General features: G+C 38.4%; 1 protein-coding gene across 1 annotated transcript in view; it reads left to right on the top strand.

Moving 5' to 3' along the window:
- Positions 1-22893, top strand: part of FARSB (phenylalanyl-tRNA synthetase subunit beta) — a 39714-nt gene that overhangs the window by 12326 nt on the left and 4495 nt on the right. Inside the window, exons 14-16 of the mRNA XM_063339251.1 lie at positions 2422-2514; positions 3488-3605; positions 10204-10356. Of these exons, the coding sequence (XP_063195321.1) occupies positions 2422-2514; positions 3488-3605; positions 10204-10356 (364 nt within the window). The remainder of the gene's footprint in view (positions 1-2421; positions 2515-3487; positions 3606-10203; positions 10357-22893) is intronic.

Genomic DNA, 22893 nt, shown 5'->3' on the forward strand with positions numbered 1-22893 from the left:
GCTGATATGTAGTTATTCAGTCAGCAAGAAGTTTATTTTAAGAACACCTGTAAAAAAGTTTTAATGCACACTGAGAAGACACAAATTCCTCTGTAAATTTCACCACAGGTGGGGTTTTTTTGCATGGAAAAACAAATAGAACTATAGTAATTGTCATTACCACTGCTTGCAGGTACTATTCATATTATTTGTTACGGCCGTGCCAGTAGTCTTTTTACCAAGAATTAGGACTCTGCAGCAGCACATGCCACTCCAGTACTAACAGCTGGCATAATTTCTAATACTGAATTTTTGCAGCAGCATTGTTTTATTGAAATAAAATCTTCAATAGGAAACACCATCTTGGTCATGGCCACTTGTTCATACCCCTTTGCCATAGCTGTGAACTGGATCAGAGAACCCGATCTACTATTATTTAAAAAAAACAACAAACAAACAAAGTTAAGTGCACCCCCATGCCCTCCAAATGTATATGGTAGCTGTCCATTTGTGGGCATTGGCATAGTCAGCTATTGAAAATACACTATACATTTTAGAAAATCCTTTCTGTTACAAGATCTGCTCAAAGCCTTTGCCTTAAAGTGCAATTTGTGGACATTTTAGCATATGGGGAGCTACCATCACATATTCTGTTAAAACCTCTGTGGAATTTCTCAACCTTTTCCTGAACTTAAAACCTATTAGATGCCAGAAGTATACATCCCTGAAAGTACGCAACCTTTTAAGAGACAGTTATCTGATCACAGATTATTTTTTGATAACTTACTCAAGGATTTTAAGATACAGTGATGCAGGCTCCTAAAACACTTCCACGCATTTGAAAAGTTCAGGTATTGCAACCAAAGTTGGTAATCCAAATGAATAAAATTTTAACACCTTCAGATTTCATGGAGGTTCAAAAGCAAAATTTGGACTAATTTTGAAGTCTGAAAAACACATTCCAGTTTTAATATTTTGTTGTTAACTCATTTAAGTAACCAGGACAATAACTAGTATTACTTCCTGCAGTGCTAGTATTTGACAAAGATATTCAGACTACCTGTGGTAGTACCATGTTGGGGAAATAATAGGTATAACATGATCAAGCTGTTATAGATTTCCTTATTAATTAATAAATATAATTCATTTTTTCAGCACTGAATGGGTAAGATGCTTAAAAACATTGAATATGTTACATTGCTACTACCGAGGACCTTTATGAACTGCAAGAGCAGAATTTGTAAGATCATGCAGTATGTCATGTTATCACATTACATATTTATATTTCTGCTGTGGCACGATGAAACCCTGCAGTCTGCTGTGTCATCAACACTTTATTAAAATGTCAATGTGAGGCCTATGGCTGTGACAAATATCATATATGCTACAACATTCTGTAGCCCAGTGTTATGTGACAAACACTGCTTATGTATTTGTGCATACAGTCTGTTTCTTGGTTTGAGCCCCAAATTATACTTGTACACAATAACATTGCTTTCTGTGGGGAGCTCCAATTTAGCCAAAACGCATTTAGTTAAGTCACAGTAACATACTGTAGTTTAGATACACATCTGAAAACTGTTTAACACAGTTTTCTCCTCCAAAGGTCAGCATTCATTTAAGATTTTTTTTTTTTTTTATTCCGTAATCCACTTTTTCAGATGGTATCATCTGCTCATTTTCCTCACATTTGGTCTATCTACTTTTCAGAGTGCTGCCAGTGCAAAGGCAATGCTTCTGGGAGACTGCAGTGTACTAGCAAATCCTCAATTACATGCCTAGTCTGCTATTGGTTTCTTTAATACATTAATAAAGCTATAAATTCTGGAAATCTGTAGCGTGGATCTTATCAGTAGCATCTGTTGCTGTATGTGCCCAGATATCATCTGAGCCTGATAAAGTGCAAGTGTATTGCTTTACTGACTAGCTTAAAAATACAGCTTGAGAGTAAGGGCTTTAAATACTCCGATGCAAAAATTATGAGAACAACAACAATGAACTATGAGAATCCTGCGCAGCTATGAAAATTGCAGGCTTGGCCATATGAGCCGAGAAGCTCGGGTGCCATTCCCCTTACAAGTGCTGTTTTCAGAATAAAATACTTTACCCCCTGCAAGTCAGGGGGCAGAATCTGAGCCTCTTGTTTTTAAAACAGATGACAGCAATCCATGATAGAAGCCTAAATAAACACTTGCTTTTTTTTTTTTTTTAATAGGTTTATTTTGGTTAGTAATTAACATTTGTAGGTAAACCAGTTTGCCTACTTAGTCTTAAGACTGGGGCTTAATTTTTATTATGAGTGGGTGTTGCACATGACAGCATATATTATGGGGCCTCAGAACAAGTGCTACAATTGCATTGTTCATTCTTGATATCAAATTTCCTTGACTTACTGTCTGTTCTGACTACTTGACCTTGGTGGGTTTTGTCTCTTCCTCTCAGTGTTCTCAGGAAGACATTGCAGATAAACTTGGCATGGATATCTCTGCAACAAAAGCAGTGCGCATAGCAAACCCCAAAACTGCAGAATTTCAGGTGAGAGAATTCAGGTCAAATTTTGACAGCAACATTGTCACAGATTCTATATTTAAAGAGGAAAGAAAAGAACCAACAGGAAATAAAATTTATAAACTGTAGAGCTACTTTTCCTGCATTACAGAGGATGTGCATATTTATGTGCTAAACTTGCTAGCAGTCATTTTCTGTTACCCCTTCACTGAGAAATACCTTATTTGGTGTGAAATAGTATTAGCGTTTTGATAAAGTAAAATACCATGCTCTATATGACAGCATGTGGCAAAATTGAGCTGTCTCATTACAGAAAAATCCCAGATAATTGTTCAACTCCCACATTTAGAAAAGTCATTCAATATAAATGGAACTACTAGACCCGGCAATCTCTAAACTTACTGAGCTCTGGATAGGAAATGTTTTTTTTAAAATTATTAAATTATTAATCATTATTACTTTTCTTTTTTTTTTTTTTTTGGTAATTCTGTATTGCTCTAAGTATTTTAATACCCATTTCTAGATCCACAACTGCAATCTGAGTATATCCGTTTCTGTTACTTACGTTCTGCCTACATCATTGATATCAGGAGCTATCAAGATAATATTCAGATACCATTTAATATTTCCAAAATAGCACTTAGTATTTACCTTTTGCATAAGTGAGATTGAATTTATGGGAAATTTTTTGCACTTCTTTCTGCATTGTTTGTTTTCCAACCCTGCACTGCAGCTCAAGCATCTGCGAGATGATAACCTATTCTTAACCTCACATACATGCTCTTTCAGAAAATGCAGTATAAAGAACATGCAGAGAACATACGTTTTCAGGTTTAATAACTCTAAAACAAAGTTGCTCAAACATAAAGAGATCAGTGCACTATTTGCATCTGACTACTTTTAAACTCTTGTTACAAGTGAGCAAAACAAAAAATTAAAAAAAAATCTAACAGCTGTTTTGGAAGGTTTTTCACTTGCAGCAACCATGTTTGTCCTGCAGGTGGCACGTACAACCCTCCTTCCTGGGCTCCTGAAAACTATTGCTGCTAACCGAAAGATGCCCTTGCCTCTGAAACTCTTTGAGATCTCTGACATTGTAGTAAAAGATCCTAATACAGGTAAGAGAACGTTTCTCAAAGTCTTCGATAATGGAAATATATGCTTACATACTAAATGGTAATAGTAAGTAGATCTGTATTTCTTTAAAAATCTGATAACCGTTACAGACTACATTCTGTTTTTTAATTTACATGCACGAGTTAAGAGGCTAGCATAACATGTTAGATTTTAGAGTGCCTAGAGATACAATTCTCAGAAGTGCAAGTGGGTACCTTGTAAATATTTTTAGGCATCAAAATCTCCATTAAAATCTGTCAAGAATCCTGCAAGATTCTAAGGATAAATAAATGCAAGACAGTTTTGCACCAAAAAAGAACCTGCTCTAAATTGCTGATGTTGATGCACCCATTTTTGCTTACTCTTAATCTAGTGCTTCTTTGCATTCTTATCAGGGCTGTAACTCGTGAGAGAAACTCCCTGCTGGCAATGTTTTCAAGTGGCACAAACCTTGGAAAGTAGCAAATATCGAAGGCACACTGCTATCGCAGTGCTAGAACCTGTTTAAACTGCTGCAGTCTCAAAGACGTGCGGCGCTGTGCCATCTGAAAAGCAGTATGTCCCAAGCCTGTGAAGAGTGGGTTGCACTTGCAGACTCGTTCTATTCTGGAGAGCTGTAACTCAGAAGAAAATATTGGGGTCACTGTGTCTCAGCGTGAATCCCTTTTCCATCCTCTTTAAACAGGATCGCTTGTATTCGTTCTCCAAAACTATCTTCTGGAAAACTGACAACCAATATGAAGAATTAGATTTGTAGCACAGATACAGGCAAAAGAATGGAGCAAGTCTGTGTATAAAAATAAATAAAAAGCTCAACAGTATAATATTTCCCCTCTCATCTATAAAAAGGTTTTCCTTATCTTTCCACTTCATCCAACTATGCTAAGAAAGCGTGTCTGCCTTTGAATTGTTCTGTAACCTTAATTGTTTTACGTGAAACAGCCAAAGCAGCCAGTTCACTTTTCAAAAGCTTCAGTGAAACCTTCCCTGCGTGGTGGGGCCTCTTTGCACCGATTTCACTGGACAGGATCAAAATTTCAAATTATCTTTTTTGTCTGGAAAAATGTATCAAAGTAAAACAAACTGTAAGAATGGATTTTCAGAACCTTAACAAACATTTTTCTAAAATTTACTGATTCATTTCTTTTTACTTGGTATATTGGGCAAAAGGAGGGCACAGCTACATCTTGCAGGAGGAAACTTTGTATGCTGAATTACAACTCCAAATGAAGTTTTGCCTCTCAGTGAAAAAGGCTGACATTACTTTAAATTCAGCAGCAGAAATCATTCTGTTTCGTTATCTGGTTTCAGATTTTAGTGGTTGTGTTTAACGTATCTAGGATCTGCAAAACAAAGATTTATATAAGGCATAAACAAAATGGCAAGTAAATTGCTTTGGTGATGAATTTAATTTGTAGATTACTTTTATTTTTTTTTAAGAAAAAAAAGTCTTGCCAAGCAAAATAAGCAGTTCTAGCAAGCCACGTAGACTTTTTTATTAAATACAGGCAGTTTGGTGGTGCAGCTCATTCCTTGTTGGGCATGCAGTTAGCTAGAAAGCAAAAAGACTTGGTACAGATGGCAGAATACATCAGCATTCCTCAGAACCAAGAGGGAGGCTGTTTATCTTAGTCTACGGAGTGCTTTTATTCTGGCTTATAAAATTTGCAAGCTAAATTGTTACTTTTATTTTGTGTGCGTTAACTGTAGCTCGTGAAAGCTTTTATTTACGTGGATGGCTGCTTAACGGTTTTATAAAGACTGATTTTGTAGTGTACTGCGTTTTGGTGGGAATCACTGCAACGCATGAAAGATAACGATTTCGGAGGCAGCAGCTTTGTACCCCATGCTCCTGGGCAGCCCTCTCATGGGTTGAGCGCTTGCAGGCTACGAACAGTGGCTTTTAATGTTGTGTTTAGAATAGCTATTGTCTTTTTCCCAAATTTACTTCCAAAATTAAACTTGGCTAATAAACAGTTTGAAAGGGGAGGGGAGAAAGAAATAACTAGTAACTCTGCAAACACTGAAAAATGCGGGGTTGTCCTCTCACATATGGAATGAGATTTCCTGCAGAAGGCTTATGTCATCAGACTGACTAATTTAATTTTATTATTTCATGATTTTGGCATGCAGAATTTCCAATTAATAATTTAAAAAGTATGGGTCAAAAGAGTACTGACATTAACTGTATTTGAAATGGCATCTTGTAGTCATTCATGTGTGAATGAACCTAGCTCTTTTAAACGCACTGGTTTTTAATAAAATACCTTCTTACACGGAACTCGTGCTTACCAAGGTGAACTGAACTCATTTCTCTTCAGACATATCTGGCAGAAAGGTTTGACGTACTAAATTAGCAAAACGTGTGCCAGATTTAATATAACTAAATGAAACCAAATCTGAGCAGAATGTTTCTTCTCAAGGCAGGAGGAAATGCGCTGATTTTGAGTATGTTACACAGTATTTGTGTGGTTAGCTTGTAACACTAGATAGCCACTTCTGGTAGGATAGTTACACTAGTTCAGCGTTTAAATCACCACTTTACACCAGCAGTCCTAACAGAGAATAGCCTTTCTCTCCCTTACCGCAATGAAAGAAATGAATCCATTAGAAAATCACCTCTGAGCAGTGATCTTGGGGAATCTGGCAAGCTTATGGTAGCACACATTTAGTACAATTTACATCATTTGCGAGTACAGCCGCTGCCACGCTTTGGAGCATTTTCCAAACTGTCTGGAAGTGTTAGTTATATGCAGAAACTCGTTTGGGATTTTTGTGAGGCTGAGAGACGAGTTTAAATGAGCAGGTGCCCCCTTTCAGATCACCAAGTCATTTTTCTGAAGCATCTCTAATTTGGAAGGGGGCAGTGCACAACACTGCTTTATCTTCCTCTGCACTCTTTTGGCTCACATATTCCTAACCAGCTGCCCATCCTTCGGATTGTTTTTCAACAGCATCCCCAGGAAGTGCTTTGAAGTCTCAGAAATATATATATATATAATTTAGGTTGACATACTTGGCAGGCTCATTTAAAAAATAGAATTGTTTCATGGCATGACACAAGAGATCTCTTAAGTGAGTTATAAAGAACTGAAGCATTTCTAACATCCGCCAGCTTTTGCCTACAGTTCCTAATACTTCCTTTTTTTCTTCCTATCGCCTGTGAATGTGAATGAACTTCTTGCATTGTAATATAACTCCATAAAGGACTAAGTTTCATAACACAGCTTTTTGGAATGCTTGAAAAAACATCCTTTCCCTTACCAAGGATTTCTACAGTTGAAAACACGAGGTATAAAAATTGTTGTGTATATTTATTTCTGATGCTTTAGTTAAGAATAATGATCTGAAGACACCATTGACCTTCTGAATAATAATGAAATTAAAATTCAGATGGTTGTCACAAATTCTGCTAGCATAATGACTCACCGGAAAAAAAAATGAAATAGTTCTGGTGAATGTCTAGCCCCAAAGAATGTGCTGTCTTAGGGAAAGGAAAAACATTTTCTTCTTTTCTGTGGCTCAATACAACGCAAAAATAAATTATTCTCCATTCAGGACTATATTACTGATTGGAATCTTAGTAGAGCTGGGAAACAGAGATAGATAACGATGGCACTGAGCAGCCAGTGTACTCAAACCAGAAATCAGGTGTTGCATTTACTGATATGTTCTCTGTAGCCTTTACTTTTCTGTGTTGCCATTTCAGCTTGAGTTCGATTCTCCAGTGTTACTTAACACTGCAAATTATTATAATGACAGGAAAAAGATCCTGAGTGACAAAACGCAGACTTACTGCTGCAGTAAGTTCAGCTTTCAGTGACTGCTGAGAGAACTTGCAGCTGTATTGCCAAGTTGCTGCCTTAGAAGTGTTGAATGACTTTTGGCTCAAAAAGGCTGTGCTTTCAATCCTTGGTGCAGCCTCTTGCTCCTGTATTTTGCAGCCCTTTTTAATCTGTGTGTTTCTGGTCACTTGGTAAATGTTTTCCTGTTTAGTTTTTGACAGACTTTTTTGTTACTAAATGGTTCGTTGGAGCAAATAAACAAGAGGTAAATTTAATTTAAAAAAAAAGTCTCTAATTTCTTATGTGGTAGGGATTAACAGTTCAGGGAACTCTCAACAACCGCTAGAGTTTCTGCTTGTATTTCAGCTCACTGTACATCAAGCACAAAGATCAGCTGTGGTGGGTCAGACCAAAGGCTCTTTTAGCCCAATAACCTGTCTGTAACACTAGCTAAAAGTGGTTGTCAGGGGAAAAGCATGAGAGGGGGTAGGCATATGTAGTATTGCCAGAGTGCTCCCCTGTTCTCTGGCCACAAGTAGCTCAGGGACTTCCCGACTCAAAACATGGTTCTTGGTCTGCAGTAACAAGTAATAGGCTTATCTTCTATGAACTTCCTCTGCCTCCTCAGAGCTGTGTAAACTTCCAGCATCCACAAAAATCCCGTGGGGAAAAAGTTTCACTATTTAACTCTATGCTGCCTGAAGAACCCATTCCTTTTCTTGTTCTGATCTTGGCTCCTGTTGAGTTTGATGTGCCTCATTTCTTGTATTGAATGCAGCAGCAGACAACTGATGCCTGTAGAGGAGAACCGTCTGAGGTGCTCGGTTCTGACACTTATATCCAGAACTACCTGGAAATACAATTCAGACCGTAGGTGCAGCTGTAACTCCCATGAAGTCACTAACCATATAGGGATCTTTAACTGTACTCTTTCTATGAGCAGTATGCAGTGCAGTGCCTTTTCTTCTAGGAACACTAAGTCCAGCTGAGATGTTTCATGACCAGACCTGCTCCCTGTGAACACAGGTTGACTGTGTAAAGAATGTAATTCACCCTGGCATGTATCAGAGTCCAGATGCCTTCCTTTTGGGTAATTTTGGGAAAGAAATATGAAAACCCAACACATGCAACTATGCCGCATGGTGCTGCCCTACATTAACTTGCAGACCAGACAGACTTGCTCTTTTTACTCATTCATTCCTTCACTGCTGAAGAAGTTCTTACTCCCTCTTTCCCCTCAGTATTTGTAGATCAGAAGGATTTTTTTAAGGGAATGCAACTGCTGTCAGTAAATACATTTCCTCCCTAAATCTAATCACCATTAAGTGGAAGAGGAAGATGAGAATGTCCGTCTAGACATGAGCAACTAGAAGACTACAGAAGCCAGAGGACTCTCTAGAAAGGGATGAAATTGATGCATGAAAATCTGTCTATAACTTGTTGTGCTATATGCCAATATTACGAAGCAGTGCAGCACAGAAGATCAGCTGATGACTCGCAGTCCATGCTATATGTCCTTTTGACTAGCTTTAGTCTGATTGTGTGTGCTGAATGCCCTGGAGTGGTTGAAGCTATTTAGGTGCCCTTCTGGAACACTCGTCCTACTGAGTTGCAACTGAAAGGAGTCTGGTTTATACGCCACAGGGTTGCTTTACAGCGTGAACAGAAGCACCTTAAGTGGGGATGATCAGGAGATCTCCTTCAGAAGTACAGGTCTGGCCCAGACTGAAATGCAATGTATATACTTAAGATGCTTTCAAAGTATCTGAAAGTCCAGAAAGAGAGGACAACCACATTAAGAGTTCTTCCCTGGTTTCAGCAAACTTTGCCCTTGCATACGCCAACCTTGCTGAACACACACTTGCACTTTAACCTTGAGAAGGTAAAGACCTGAAGGCAATAAACAAGTTCACTACATTAATCAGTGTTTTGAATTTCACTGCTACTAATTGGCCAGTTGGCACAACAGACTTGTTACTCTGTTCCTAGATGGTTCCTCTCAAAAAGTGAAAACAGTGAAACCCACAGCGAGTAAAGCTGTGAAGTAGGCCACAGGATTCCTACAGAGTATATTGCAATGGTGTAGCCTAAAGGTACAAGTGTAACAATATACTACTACATACTAAGTTTGAGAGTTTAAAAAAAAAAAAAAAGTATTTTGATGAAATCAATAATGTAAGAAAACTTAGAGCAGGGAGGAGGCAGAGTTTTGACTTAAGGAACTGTCCTAAGTGGGGGACACTCATGTCAGTCTTGATTCATAGTCACTTGGTTTCAGGGATGTCCAAGATGACAATGAAAAGCATCAGTTGCTATTTAGAAGCCTGTGTGAATTTAGATCTTTTCATAAATCACCATGCTAACATTATTACTCGTTTCAAGTTGTGGGCTAGTTGTTTTGTACTGGTAGTTATTGTGCAGCTGAGTTATATAAATATCTAGTTTTTCCACCAGCATCACAAGTTTCCTGATGCTTACCGAGTATTTGCATTTTGGATAGTCTGCTTTTAATTTCTTTAACACTTAACTTGGTACCTGTCACTGTGTGGAAGATACTTGTATTTAAGAATCCAGTTTTCTGCCCAAGGCATTGGATACTTTAAATCTTTCTTTAGAGGGGAGTCCAGTGTGTTAAAGAAATCCCATTATTTCCTCAGATTATACAACAGCTGTGTCAGAGAAGCCATTTTACATACTCATTTCTCCTTTCAGCCACAGGTACCTCACAGTTGCATCAGTTTTCTTCTGATAGAAAGACAACGTTGAAAGTGTGATAAAGTTTCCCAGATAACACAATTTTTTCCTTCTTCTTTAGATGTAGGTGCAAGAAACTACAGGCATTTCTGTGCAGTTTATTACAACAAGAGCCCTGGGTTTGAGATTATCCACGGTTTGCTGGACAGGGTCATGCAGCTTCTCGAAGTACCACCAAGTGAAGAGAATGGCTACACAATCAAGGCAACTGAAGGTAAGGAAGACAGAGCTGCAATGCACAGCAGAAGTTGTTCTGGAGCTTAGGTGTTCCCCTACCATCCGAGGTGAATTTTTGGTTGTTCTCAGCAGTAGGCACAAAGAATTAATATTATTCTATATGCTATCATACTGCAGTGTAAGTGAAAAGGCATTAACTGCATTTACTGATTGTAAAATGGGACTGCTGTCTTTCTGTGAGCTATTCCGAGTAGTTTTATATAAATTGCAAGTTGACAGCCTTTTAAGGAGACTTATAGTAAAGCGTATGCCATGAGCTTCATGGACTGTTTGTAACGAATTAATCTGCTGGTTGCCAGGGTAGGTTGAAATTCACTGAAATGAATAATATGCCAGATAGCCAAAGAGAATACAGTGGTTAACAGTGCCTGGAAAAGTCAACTCCTTACACCTGATCTTTTAGTTTATAGCTTTATCTATAGTTTTATTCATAAGTACCTTTTACTTATATATTCATATGAAGATATATGCCTTATATATCTCTTATTCAAAGACCTGCTGTCTTTGAGACTGAACCTGCTGCTTAGACAAGCAGTTGTATAACAGCACTCTTCCTTCTCCATACAGGCTGAGTTGCACATGAATTAAAAATAACATCCTTAAGTGCAAAATCTCCTCCGTGTATATGCATATGCACGTAAGAGAGAAAGCAAGCAGGTTGACCCCATTACTTCATTGAGAGCGTGTAGGTTGATGCAGGACGGGAAGCATCAGCAACTAATCTGTTCTGCTACCTAAAATAACAGCGTAGTAAACACAGTATAGAAAAGCAAGACTGCAGGGATAGCAGCTATGATTCTACATATACGTCATGCATTGGTGCGCAGAGATATGAGACACTGACTCAGCTTGAAAAAGTGCCTCCATTCTGCACAGACTGGAACAAGCAGCACTGACAGTGTGTCCCTGACAGCCTGACCGAGCTTGCCTATTCATAGAACTTTAATGAAAAACTGTTAGATGTCTCCCCGTTTTGCAATGTACTGCCAAGACACCAAACACTTCAACTAAGTGGCCTCCTAATGCTTCAATGCACATTTCTGTCATATTGATGGTTTTTTCCCCTCCTGTTTTTTGACAAAGTAGTATTTTGCTCAGTATTATTTAGGCAGACTTTAAAAGGGTTTATTAGAATATTGTTAATAGGATTCCCAGGTTGACCAGAAGAATGTTTAAACAATTGTACTTCTTGTTCTAATTCTACCAAGCACAGAACAGGTGATAGCAAAGCTTCTTATTTGGAAGGGGAGGTTAGAAGAGCCTGGAGGAGCTAGGTACTCAGCTGTCACTGAAGTCAAACTGAACCGTTAGATTCCTTTCCAAAACTCTTCTGTAGCTTGTTTTTGAATAGACGTATCAAGAGTTTGCTTTAGTACTGAAAATATTTGCAAGTGTTTTCTATCCTGTACTGTAGCATTTCAATGACGTATGGCTGGCTCCAAGAAAGTGGAAAAGAGATCTCAAAAAATAATCCTAACGCAGTGAAGAAGTTATTTCTAGATACTAGTGCTGCTTAGTATTCCTGGTACCGAGGGATTTGTAATGCCCATTCAAAATCCTTGCATTCCCATGACATTATTCCACAACGCATTTAGTGTAAAGGATGGATTATGCCTTGTCATATGCAATATATTACAAGCAGTTTGTGGCTTTCGGCTATGGACACGCACACAAAAAAAAGCCTACTACTTTCTGTTTCACCAGCGTTTCAGAAGCTCTCCCGGGATGGCATGGAGATTCCTTGCAGTTCTGACATTGGAATTTAACCTTGGTAACAATGCAGATGGCAGATACTCTAGTGCCATAGCGAATGCAGTGTCACTGCACCAACTTACTTAAAAGACCTTGACTGCAGAGATGGTTGGAAGTCAAAGTAGTTTGGGGGATTTTGTTTGGGTTTTTTGTTGTTTTGTGTTTTTTAAACTTGCTTCGCCAACTGTCAGTTAGGCACGTGTGAGAGAGAAAAATGTCAGCAGATGACAGAGTAAGGTCAATTGCTGAGTGAGGGAGAGATATCCCGTAACATCGTAAGAGACTGCAGCATACCAGAATAATTCAGAGGAACAGTGCAAGTTACTTCAGAAGTTTTAAATCACGACATTACACATGGCATGGATTTTTAGATGCATCTGTATGGAGCACTTTTTTTTTTTTATTGCCTGTGCAAAATTAAAATTTATACAGTGAGAAATGGGTTTATCCTATGACTCTGATTTAGAACGATCCCAGATACTTTTTCCGTATGTGATCTCCAGCAAAAATTCAGACTAGTAAGCAACACAGTGTAAAGGGTCTGGTCCGGGTTTTTTTGTTCCTTGTGTAACTGATTAAAATAGTTCCAGTGATTGTTGGAAAACAATGCAGGGGGTAAAAGTGTTGTTTTAAATGAGCAACAAAGAAAAGAGAGAGATGTATTGGGCACATAATTGTCTCTTTCCCAAATTCACTTCAGAAAATGAAATGCCTGTACTATAGTCCTGTTTGGTCCATATGTGCAAATCATGGTTATTTAAGCTCCTTCTGTTCTACCAACACCTAAGTGCCCTGTGATTTGACCTTAAGGTCAGAGCCTTTTTGCCTTTATAGCAACACCTGTGAAAAAAGTACAGATGCTGGCAAATATGGGTGAAATTGTGATGTTCCCCTGGCCTTTGCACTACGCTTTGGTGTAACCTGAGCTAGGTAATAAATGGAGAAGAGCTGCTTAGAGCAGCCTTAAGGAAGAGAGGGGTTTGAGTGACTGAATTCAAGGATTTCAACATACATTTGGCACTCAGTGCTTTTAATTTTCTAAAGTCACTAATGGAACCATTTTTTTTTATTATTATTACCACGAAATATACTAAATTATAAAGTTTGAAAGACAGAACTCTGAAATGCTACCCATTGTTCTAAAATACACAGAATGGACTTTTTGATATATTAGTGAATCCTACAATTAGTGGCCTAGAAAAGCATTTTAGGTGGGTTTTTTTCCTCTTTGTTTTATAGCATAGGCATCCATAATCAAACATAGCTTGAAAAGAGTACAATTATTGCATCAATCCTCAAATTTGTATGTGCTCCATAATAAAAGATTTTGCATAAAAACCCTTGAAATTTTAGCCAGTTCTGTACCATTAATAAAATACAAAGATCAGTATGGATGTGTATGATTAGGAGGTAAACAAAATAAAAATGAAACTTTTTAAAAGAATAAATTATGGGTAGAAAGAGCCCACAAATTTTGTCATATATTGTCAGGTAATTTAATACAATTATTTATTTTTTTAGTTCACTTTCACTGGTTTCAGTTCCCTTGAATTCAAAGCCGCAGGCATTCTGATAATTATATCCAAAGGCATTCTTAATTTCAAGTTTTAATCTCTGCAGGAATGGGTATGTCTTCTGCACCACTTTGGTCATCTTGTGACCATCCGAGATGACTATTTTCTTCCAGAACTCAGGACCACGATCACAGGAGGTGATGTTAATTATGGGATATGGGTCCATAGTAAAGTCTTACTTAGGTTAAAAAGAATAGAACAGGCTTAGTAAATACTGACAGTGGATTCTGTATCGTGGTCTTCAAAGGAGCGGTGTGAAGTATAAGGTATAATTATCCTCACTCACATTATAACATTTAGAATGACTGTCCATGTTTTAGGAAAGAAACCCTATTTTTGCGGTACCTCTGAGAGCCTCTGTACTTTGCAAATGGAAGTTAATTGGGCACAGCCTGTTTGAAAGGGAAAATAATTTTCATATTTTATGAGAATGAAGCAATTTGACAGGTTCACAGAAAGTGAATGGTAAATCTGTGCATCGATACTGCTTCACGGTCTGCCCTGCTGCCTTCTGTGACAAAAGTGATATTTGATGAAATAGCATTCATTCGTGTGAAAACAAACAATCCCCCAATAGTGTGAGCTTGTGAAATGAGCTACTTTTTTGTAGGTTACTGAGTCTTGTGAATTTCAGTTAACTCTTGGAGATTTTTTTCCCTTTTTTTTTTTTTTTTTTTTTTTTTTTTTTTTAAAGCAAGTGTTAGTGCCATTCATTCTTTTAGGGTAATCAACAGCTTAGTAAAGCTGGGAAGTCTTCCCATTTATGTTCAGTGTAAACATGTACTTAATAAGCGCATACTAAGTCTTGCTTCCTTCAGTAATTGACAGTTGTCTTTCAAAAGAAAAAAAAAGAAACTGCACTCCCTTCTTTTACTGCCCTTATTTAATTAAATGAAAGGTGTGGTAAAGTGTAGAAAATTTTAATTCCACAGTAAATCATAGCGATAGCTTCTCATTTAGCAAGGTTTAGCTGTGAAATTAGAGGTGTAATAGTTATCTCCATAACTAAGAACATCAATAAACATTTGCTTTTATAATAATAATTATAAAACAAACCACAGTCTAAGTCTTCTTTTAAAGTTAACCTCAATTCACAAGACAAGAGGAGGGAAGTCTGGGACTAATTCTGAGTCACGCGTATAGACCTGAACCCCAGCCCTATCTCTGCTGATCAGTTTAGATGGAGAGACTCCAGTATACACGGATATTTAGTACCTGTGTTGCAGTTGGCATTATTAATACCTGTTTTATTTTAAGGAACTGTAACTTGATTGCTCTTGATGGCAATCCTGGCCTTTCAGTTGCCTGTCTTGGCAGCCATTGCCTTGTTCATGGATGTCAATAATTGTCTATTTACTCGTAGATAACTAAAGGATGTATGCCAATTTTACTATGAAGCCTCCCAATATCATTTGTGACATACTAGAAGACAACAGTCAATTCTTAATCCATTTAATTGGCAAAAATAGATACTTTATAGGTGCTATTGTGTCCTTGTAATTTTATTTATCTACCAAATGTGTCATTTGAAAGACTATAATCAGATTTGACAACATCCATTTTCAATAAAAACATATCAGCTGGTAATTGACTGTATTCAAGTCCTCCAAACTTCACATTTGCCAATTCCCAAATAACTTTTTCTGTCACCCAGGATCACTCTAGATCATCCACCTTGGAACACCAACACCACAGTAACATTTTTCTAGTACTACAGAATTCCCAGTATTGCTACTACAGGGTAACAGCAGCAGGCAGCGTATTTGCTTTGAGAATTGCACCGTAGTTCTGGTGCCTAGGACTCCAAACATCTCAGAAACATCCTAGTCCTGGTAGACATAACCGAACATATCCTTCATTTTTTCAGTGGACTGGAAGACACCTTATTATATTCAGGAATATTCTTTCCCCCCCTCACCCCCCCGCCCCCTGATGAAAAGAAATATTTATTAAAAACATACACATTTCTGTCTCACATAAGAAGTTCAGCCAGACTTTTTAGCAGATTAAAGTATCTCTCCCTACAATTAGTTTCCACTATTCTTAAAAATCTTTCTAATACTGTCTTTATTGCCGCCAGACATTAATCATTCCTACTTTATTCATTTTCCTTGATGAATTTTCAGCCACTGTTATAAATCATATTTTATGATTTGCGATTTTATTTCTCTCATTTTTGTCTGCAAGTGACTTTTCTGATTTTGGGCCACTTTCACTCCAGCACTAAATACGGATAGGGTTTTAGCCAAAAATCTTCCCAGTTTTTGTTGTGAAACTAGTACTACCCGTTTATCAAATAAATTGTTCTTGGAGATACTCCACTCCTATTTTTCTAGTTAGTTCCGCCCACCCCCACCATAGTCACCTTCATGAATTAACAACACTAAGAGGTAAGGACAGGGTGGTGTTTTGGTTTGTGTTTTTTTCAAATCTGACTGATTTTAGTACTTTTAAACGTATTACCCTAATTCTGCCAGTGGTTTCAGGAGTTCCAGCACCAATCATTACAACGGCTTAATTAAAAGTCATTTTGCAAAATTACATGTTTGTCACTAGTTCTTGTGGCTTTCCCAGTATTGGCCACTACTCTGAGATCTAATTAATTTCTCATTCTTTTCTCTTGAGCAATTTTTCCCTACAGCATGAAGGGAGCTTAGTTAGGTGAAGAACTACAGTTCTAACACCTCAAAATTAAATTATCTCATAAAATGGGTGCAGCTGATCACTTCATGTCCCTTTAATCCTCTTTTATCTCCGATCTTTATTTCCTTCCTGTAAATACAGGACTTTGGATTTATAGGAACTAACTCCTTACAAATTTAGGCCATGTTTATTTCTGTCTTACCAAGTATCTTTCCACACCAGTGTTGATGCCTCAAATTTGGTTGTAACTGTTTTAACACCCAAGAAACACCTGGCAAAGACATGAACCAGACGAGCTGCTTATATTTTTTAATTAGCCAAAGTGGGAGTCTTACAGTATCTGGAGTTTCTCCAGACAAACCTGATTTATCAAAATTTGACAGCCCGCTGTACCATCGGACATCTCAGAGATGTTGTGCTGTTGCAAGTTGGTGCAGTTACGGAAAGAAACACTGAAAGTTTGTGGCAAACCCCATTGTTTGTTTCTGGAAATAAGTCTCATTTCATTATCTTTGTGTCATACAATTGATCTTGATTATGAAAAGAGGCTATCAGAACGGAGACCGAGGAGGGCTTTTTCCATTCCTATCGTCATTTCAGCTCCTCATCTGGAGGTTTTTGAATGTTCCTTCCCAATATCCTTCAAATATAATCTGTTTGCACAAACCTTAACTCTCACCCACACACACAAAAAAAAAGATGTATCAGGTTGAGGAAAAGTACGTTATTTTAGCACTGCACAGGATAATACAAGACTTGACAGGCTTAGACTTCTGTCTTTCAAACTTTCATCATCAAATTATGTTTGACACGCTTTTTCCCCCCACATAAAAAATTAAAAAGTTCAAGAAGAGAACAAAGAAAATATTCGTTTCTCAAATTCGGAATATTACTTCAGAAGAGAAACTCCTTTGAATTGACTCGTTTGGAAGTAAGTTTCCTATAGTATAACAGTGGGAGGAAAAAAATGGTAACTACAGAAATATTCTGGGGAGGGGCGTCAAGTCAACTTGTGAAGAGACACAAGCTAGCTTCTCTTATCTTCCTCTTTTTGTGAGTACTAACTAATAAAAATTACAATATTTTTCCTCCCATCCCTTTTTATTCTGACAGATTAGGGATGCTCCAAGAAGTAGTAGCATTTCTCCTGACAAACTTTTCATTTTCTACCAGGTTTTGTCAACTCCCAGAACCACTTAAAACATTGGCATTTGTCTTCCTGAGCTCAAGCTTTTAATTTCTTCTCCCTGACATTAAGTTCCTTTACTAAGAAGGCCTCTTCAGAGTTTAATTCTTTTTGCCTCCCCAAAGGCAACTTATCTTTTTTAATCATACATCATGACAAGTCTAGCATAAAAATCTTCCTTGCATCGAGAGTTTTAACCATCAGGCACAGCTTACATTGTATAATAGAGAATTCGGGCGCTTCCATTTTTTCCTGTCTCCTTACATTAAGAAATAACTTTCTATGTCAAAATCATAAAATGTATTTTCAATGTTGCAAAGTCTTCTCTAGAGAAGAGACGATTCGTAGAGGCCAGCAGCAGAAATAGCAGCACATCTCCTGCCTGAGCGAAGGAGGGAAGAGATCTAAGGGGCCAGGGTCAGGGTGCGCGCCTGGTTGCACCAGCTCCTGGGGTGAAGTGCCACAACTTCATCCTCAGGCTCCGCTTTCACCTCCTGCACAGCTTGCTGCGGCTAGAGGCCAACTAAGTGTCCGTATGCTTTCATTTTCACTACAATATTAATGTTAACGCTAGCAATGGTGATCATGTTGAGTTTATAGCTCATAGTTGAGCGGTTCTCTCATCTGGTTTGATTTTTGAACTGTGATAGGGAGGCAGAGGGGCAGTACTTCAAATTTAATCTTGCATACAATTTCTAACATTTACCTATGCAATAAGTTTTAAATAGGGATTTGCAAGATTTCAGCTCAAACTTTTGCATCAACGTGAACGCAGGATCTTAAGATCAGTGTTTCTGTTGCCCGTGGAGGAGGAATTGACTTTACCTTTTACCTTTGCTTGTGGTGTATGTGTTAGAAAATAGTAGATCGCAAAGAAATGCTGAGCTAGTGCCGACTCAACCTGGTACGCGTGCTGGGCACAGACCCTCCTCCTCTGGGTGCAGAAGCCATGTTTATTGCAGACCCAGGATTATTTCTGGTCCCGGGCTAGCTCGCACTCGGACAGTTCAAGCACTTCTGTCCCTAGTGGTGCAACCTCCTGCTTCAGCCACAAGGCATTGGTTTGCAACAGGAATCTTAGTTGCTAAAACTAAGTGATTAACAGTTCCAGTGACTGCCGAGATTCATCATTTAATTATGTGTTATTCCATGCTAGTTTGTTGAGTGATTTTCTAAAAAGCATGAAATGTGGTGGCTGTGAAAGCGTAACATCAGGTGGCTGTTATTTATCTCAGCCAGTAATGTCAAGTCATCGGGAGGGGAGGACGGCGTGGTCTAGGACATGAAGTGAATAAACAACATGCAAACTAAATATGACATACTGCAGTAGACTTGCAGAATTACTCAGTGCTGGTTCTTGTTATTCTCTAACACTTGTATGAAAGCGGAGCCTAAAAGCTAAAATCTGCTGCCTTACTGTGCATACATAGAGTGTTATACCCCCTATCATAAAGAATATAGTTTATTGTTTCCTAGTTTCTGATGTTTGCAAGGATGAATTATTCCTTTAAATATCTAAAGGGCGATAAAACTAGTCATGGAACAGAAAGAAATTAAGTTTTTTAACATTCAAAGCTTTGAGTTCTCTAAAGCAAAAGAGCAAGACATCTCAAAAAAAAAAAAAAACCAAACTTTATTTGGGATTAGGAATTCTCTAGTTTTCTAAATAGCTGTGACACAGGATCACCTTAGGTTTGTGACTTTTAGATGGGACGAAGTATAACATTTCAGATAAATCAGATAAAACTGGCCTAAAAGCAAAGATTAGCTGTGTAATGGTAACTCTGCAGTGCAGCTAAACTCCAGTGTAGAATTGCTGTTTCTCACAACTGCCACACATATACAAATTTATTGAGCTTTATATGCAAATACCGATTTCTAGAACAATACACGGAATTTGATAGATTTCTTTCTAGGTTTCCTACATAAGTTTTTCTGTATGTGTTATTTAAGTGACCACCCTGGTACTCCAGCAGCGAATATGTGAAATCCTGTTACCTGGATCAGTGACCCAAAACGTCTGCTTTCCTTAGCCTCAGCATCCATCCAAGTATTACGTTCCATTAGGAAAGGCAGGAACACAGTGATTTTACCCAAATAATCTGAAGTGTCTGACACTGCTGTAATCATGAGAATAAGAGGTGAATAAAAAGGAGCTCCAAACCTATTACATTCTTGAACCACTTCCTGACATCCAGCAACACCAGACATTGTCTGTTAAAGCTCCTGGGGCTCTCTATGGCAAGAATGAAAAATAAATCTAGCCTAAAAGTCCGTGTTGGTCTCTGTTCTCAAGGCAAGTGAAGGAAAGAGGTTGCCAACTACACCAGTCCCCAGTTCATCACTGCAACGCGCTTCAACATGACTAACAACGGTTGACTCTGCACCCAGGCAGTATTATGATTATTTCCACGCTGCTTACTTAAGTTTGTGTTTGTAAAACAGTATCATTGATCCCTAAATAGTCTTAAATATAGTCAAATACAGAATAGAATATATCTAGTTGTAGAGCTGTATATGAGGGCTCTTAGGAGATAGAGGAGTCAGTTTTCCCTCACATCCTCCCCGAGATACGCATTAATAAAAATGCAGCTGTTGAGTTAGTTGTAACACGAGAAGATTAAATGACTGACCTCTGCAAATTTGTGGATGACTCTCCATATTCCCTAGCCTCATTGTCTGCACAAGGACTCTAATACTCAAGTCTATTTTTGGATATCCAGTGTACCAGTCCAGGTACATAACTGATTGTCCCTTTACCCTCTTCTGCTACGCCCTGGAATTTGAAGAGACATAGGAAGAAATCAGAATGAAAGATGTTCTTTAGTCAAGGGATATATTTGTTCATATCATACAGATATTTCTTCTGTTATCTTTTCAACTGTTAATTATTTGAGGGGGAATAAGTCTAAGGCGCTCGCCTTAAATTTCGTTGTATTGATTTGCATTTCCTGACACGTCATTACAGCTAAGTGTGATCTGGAGAGTGGAGGTTGTTCTGGCATGGCTTTAGTCAGGAGTTAAAACTCAGGAAACTAAAGTTAATAAATATCCCACTGATCCCAAAGTATGTTTTTTCTGGACATAAGAGTATATGGGGGAAGAACTGATGATGCCATGCAACTTAAAAGAGCAATTTGTCTCTTAGTATGTTCCAGAACTCATGCAAGACTTGAGATGTGCATGATTTTGAAAACTGGCTGAAGGTATATCACCTCATGACAAAGTAGGATTTTGAGGATGCCATTGCGTCGCATCAGGTGCTGGGAGCCTGACTGCACTGTGCACACGGGCAAGAAAAGGGAGCTGCCTTTTAAAATACTGACTGGTCTGATACCGGCCTGGAACTTTGCATTTGAGCGTATCTGACCAAAGAAGGAATTAATCAAAAACATGAAGAACCTGATCCTAACGAGAAAAACAACCACTAGCCTCACAAAACTAAATGCCATCCAATGTAGCACAGGTGAGTGAGGATGAGGTAGTGAAAGGGCATCTGGAATGACCAAGGGGCTGGAGAATGAAGATGAAAGACTCTCCAGGCCAGATGAGCTCTGCTCTATTACCTTCTTAAGCTTCAACTTCCGATGTGCCTTCAAATTACAGGAACAAATGAGTGGGTTTGAAGGCTTAGTGCAACTGTAGGCCTGTAATACTACTTTAATCTATTTCTTTTTGAAAAGGAGGGAGAGTAAGGCAGAGAAAAGAAACTGTGCAAGGTGTTTGACAACAAAGAGTGCAGGGGACTCTGAGCTCTTTGAGGGTCAATTAGCCAGAAAACGTGCTAAAGACTACATGCTCTATTGGATTATCGGGCAAAGAATTACCCCAAAGCAATCAAAGTGGCCCTGTTGCCTGAATACAGAGAGGCAATTACAGATTTTGAGGACATGCTACAGAAGCTTTAATTAAAGGTATTATTTCTACATCACTGAACATTGGAAATTAAATTCTTACTTGCAGCCACGAGAAGCAGCTTTTGTCTTTTGCTTGCGTGTAGTATGTCAGCATAAGACATGACTGGCTTTGGCATCTCCTCTTTAGGAACGCGTATTGTGTTTCACCCCACCCCTTCTCGTAACTACCAATTATGATGTTGACATATTAAGAGGTGGGTTTCCATTGCTAGACCTTCTGGCTTCCTCTGGTATTGTGTAGGTCTCTATCAGCAAGGACAATATGAGCTCTGACTAGATTTCAAGGTGAAGTTTATGGAGTACTATTTGCATGCAGAGCAGAAAGGATTAGCTATAGCAACAGTGATAAATTTATTATCTTTAAGGTAGATGGTATAGTAAATTGAAGTTTTTTTAATTAATTCTGGCTGTCTAGGTACTTGATCGCACAACCAACCAGACTACGAGAGCAACTTTTCTGTATAATTGGACCAGCAGCAAGCACAGCCCCTTTCTAACACACTTAATGGTAGCAGTGCCTCCAGGTGCACATTGATGACTAATTAAAGCTTTCTTTAAGAAGACCATTCTCTTCACAACCATCCAGTTCTTGACAGTGTTACATATACAGATAGGGCAACAAACACTATTGTCAACTTTTACCTCCTGCTCCAAAGTCGGAGGTCACTACCACTTACTTTCCTGGGAAGGCACCCTTTAGACTCCTTTTGGCATCAAGACTTTACTGAAGCTTAAGAGCACTGGACTTCAGCTTATGGTGCTTTTTTTTTTCAAGCAAAATAATAGTCTGTGCATTTTTTGCTGCTCTCCATACATACAAATAGCGTAACTACATGTCTTTCACACAGACTGGACTCTCATTCTTAAGTTTTATACTTGACTTCATAAGCTGACATGATAATCCAGTCCATAACCCAAGCTTTGCTAGAAGTCTAGAACACCACTACTATTTACTCAGTAATGCAAGAAACATGCAAACCAGGTAAAAAAAAAAATATTTACCTTTGTTTCCTGGTTAGTTTGATGCATCCTCAGGTTTGCTGTCCTGCTTCTTGGGTTGGTCAGGTCCTCCTGCAACCCACGGCTTGTCCTCAGCACAGTGAGGTTCCTTCAGCTCAAGTTTCCTTTTCTAGTCATGGTTGATCCCGCAGTCAAAGCACTCCCCCCGGCTGCAAAATGCTAGCTTCTCTTTCCCCCCTTTCTGCTCAGATTTTTGCATGTTTCTTATGAGTTTTGTCCTTTTTTTTTTTGTCTTTTTTTTTTTAGTACTTTCCTTTCAATATCTGAATTTTTTTATCTGAAGTTTACATTTGCTTCAAATTCAGGTGCCCTTGCAGAGATAGATGGACCAACAACACCCAGTCTCAGGCACGAGCCAACTTCCTTCCCTTACCTGTACGTGGGCAATGGGGGAGTCACTCAAATGAAGAAGACTTTAGATC

This window comes from Chroicocephalus ridibundus, chromosome 6 (assembly GCF_963924245.1).
Source record: "Chroicocephalus ridibundus chromosome 6, bChrRid1.1, whole genome shotgun sequence".
Lineage (NCBI taxonomy): Eukaryota > Metazoa > Chordata > Aves > Charadriiformes > Laridae > Chroicocephalus > Chroicocephalus ridibundus.